We start from the raw sequence: 1793 nt of genomic DNA on the forward strand, positions 1-1793 counted from the left end.
CGCGGGAGGCGCCGTGCGTGGCTCACGGCCGGGAGCTGCCGGGCGCCCTGTGCCGGCTCCTTCCCAACCAGGACTAAAAGGCCAAGATGAGGATGAGAAAGGACCCGCACAAAAGTGCAACCCAGGGCCACCCGGTGGATTTTCAACCCATCTTAAGTTCTCAGCCGGTTCAGCGCTTGCGCTCGTCCGGACTCTGCCGTCTCGCTGTTGTTTTTAACAGGAAAAAAAAAAAATCCTCTCTTAAAGTTTTCCCGCTGAACGCCGCAATGCTTTTCCTGTTGCAGATTTAATTCCGAGCTGCGCCCGACCAAGGTGATTCCCGAGGGTTATGGTCCCGTTTCATCCCCCGTTCTGAACCTCATGGCCGATTTCCGTGCCTCGGGACCCAGCCCGGCTCCTCTCTCCCTGCACTGTGGGGCTGGGGGTGGCTGGTGGGGCTCCAGCCCGTGGTGGTGGTGGGCAGCACCCAAACCATCGCCCGCAGGGATGGGCTGAGCCCTGGTGGTGGCTTAAGCCCAGCCAGACGCTGGCCCTCCAGCTCTGCCTTTGGTGGGCGCCTTTCTCATTCCATGGAACGAACGGCACCGTTGTGACCTTTCTCTTTTCCTTCCCAGGCCGAGATGGTGCACAGAGCCACCGGGGAAGCCTTTTTAGCAAGCTGGAGCAGGAGCAGACGTCCGCCCACGGGTAGAGGGGGCCAAGGGCCCATCCTGGTGTCTGGTCCTTGAGGAAGACGGCATCGCTGGTCACCAGACAGTGTGCGAGGCGAGTGCCTGCCACGGGACGATGCTGGCACCTGTAACCCCAGCAGGTGACACCTGGACTCGGGGATTCCTACTTCCGTATCGGAGCTGAGCAGAACCACCACCATAGTCCAACCTGGCGATGCCCCCAGCTATGGGAGCAGACAGGAGCAGAGCCTCGAGCCCTTGGGTGAGCACCAGGGACACCTTAGGGCAAATGCTGGCTCCCATGACCTTGTGAAGGCTCCGGATGACGTCTGGGGATGGCACCTCCAGCAGGAGCAGAGCCTCAAGCCCTTGGATGAGCACCAGGGACACCCTGGGGGCAAACACCGGCTCCCATGGCCCTGTAAAAGCTCTGGATGACGTCTGGGGACAGTACCTCCAGCAGAAGCACAGCTTCTTCCACCCAGCTGAGGATCATCTTCTGGACTGGAAGCGACAGCTTAAATCCACAGCTCAGAGTATCCCAGCAGCGTGGTGGCTCCCAAAATCATCACCCCAAGGGGTCCCAGCTTGTTGAGAGCCTCAAGCAGCAAGAAGAGCCTGCAAACCAGCTTCTTGGTGGCCACCACCAAAGCCTCCAAGCACCAGAAAGCGCCCAGAGCAGCTTTATTCGCCACTGTGCTCCAGACAGCCCCGACCTCGGTAGGTGTCTCCCTGACACACACAATATTGTGGCAGGTTCTTGCTTTCAAAGAACAAATTTGTAAATGCTGGGGTAGGGCAGGATTCCTCTGCAACAGCACCCAAGAGGACCAGCCACGATGCTTTAATTAACAGCATCCCGTTAGCGTGCCGTGCGGCTCTGTGAGATCCAGGACTGGGAGGCTTAGGGTGTCGCCGAAAACGTGCGTGGCCATCACTTGAAAAGAGCCAGGATGTCGCTTTGGGGTTGGTTTTTTTTTTGAGAAAGGCCAGTTCCAAGAACCAGGTTTTCCTCCGCTGGATCGCACGCAGCCCCGCTCTGCCCAACACCGGGAGCAGGCTGCAGACAAACAACGTCTTGAATTAGATTTCATGGGAAATTAAAGGCATGAAGAGACCTTT

The 1793-nt window shown here is 58.2% G+C and overlaps 1 protein-coding gene across 1 annotated transcript in view; it reads left to right on the plus strand.

Moving 5' to 3' along the window:
- The window catches only part of TCF7L1 (transcription factor 7 like 1), a 14979-nt gene extending 14288 nt beyond the window's left edge, over positions 1-691 (plus strand). Inside the window, exon 7 of the mRNA XM_009633799.1 lies at positions 615-691. Within this exon, the coding sequence (XP_009632094.1) occupies positions 615-691 (77 nt within the window). The remainder of the gene's footprint in view (positions 1-614) is intronic.
- Positions 692-1793: the final 1102 nt, after the last annotated feature.

The sequence above is a fragment of the Egretta garzetta genome, unplaced genomic scaffold (assembly GCF_000687185.1).
Source record: "Egretta garzetta isolate BGI_Z169 unplaced genomic scaffold, ASM68718v1 scaffold1162, whole genome shotgun sequence".
NCBI lineage: Eukaryota > Metazoa > Chordata > Aves > Pelecaniformes > Ardeidae > Egretta > Egretta garzetta.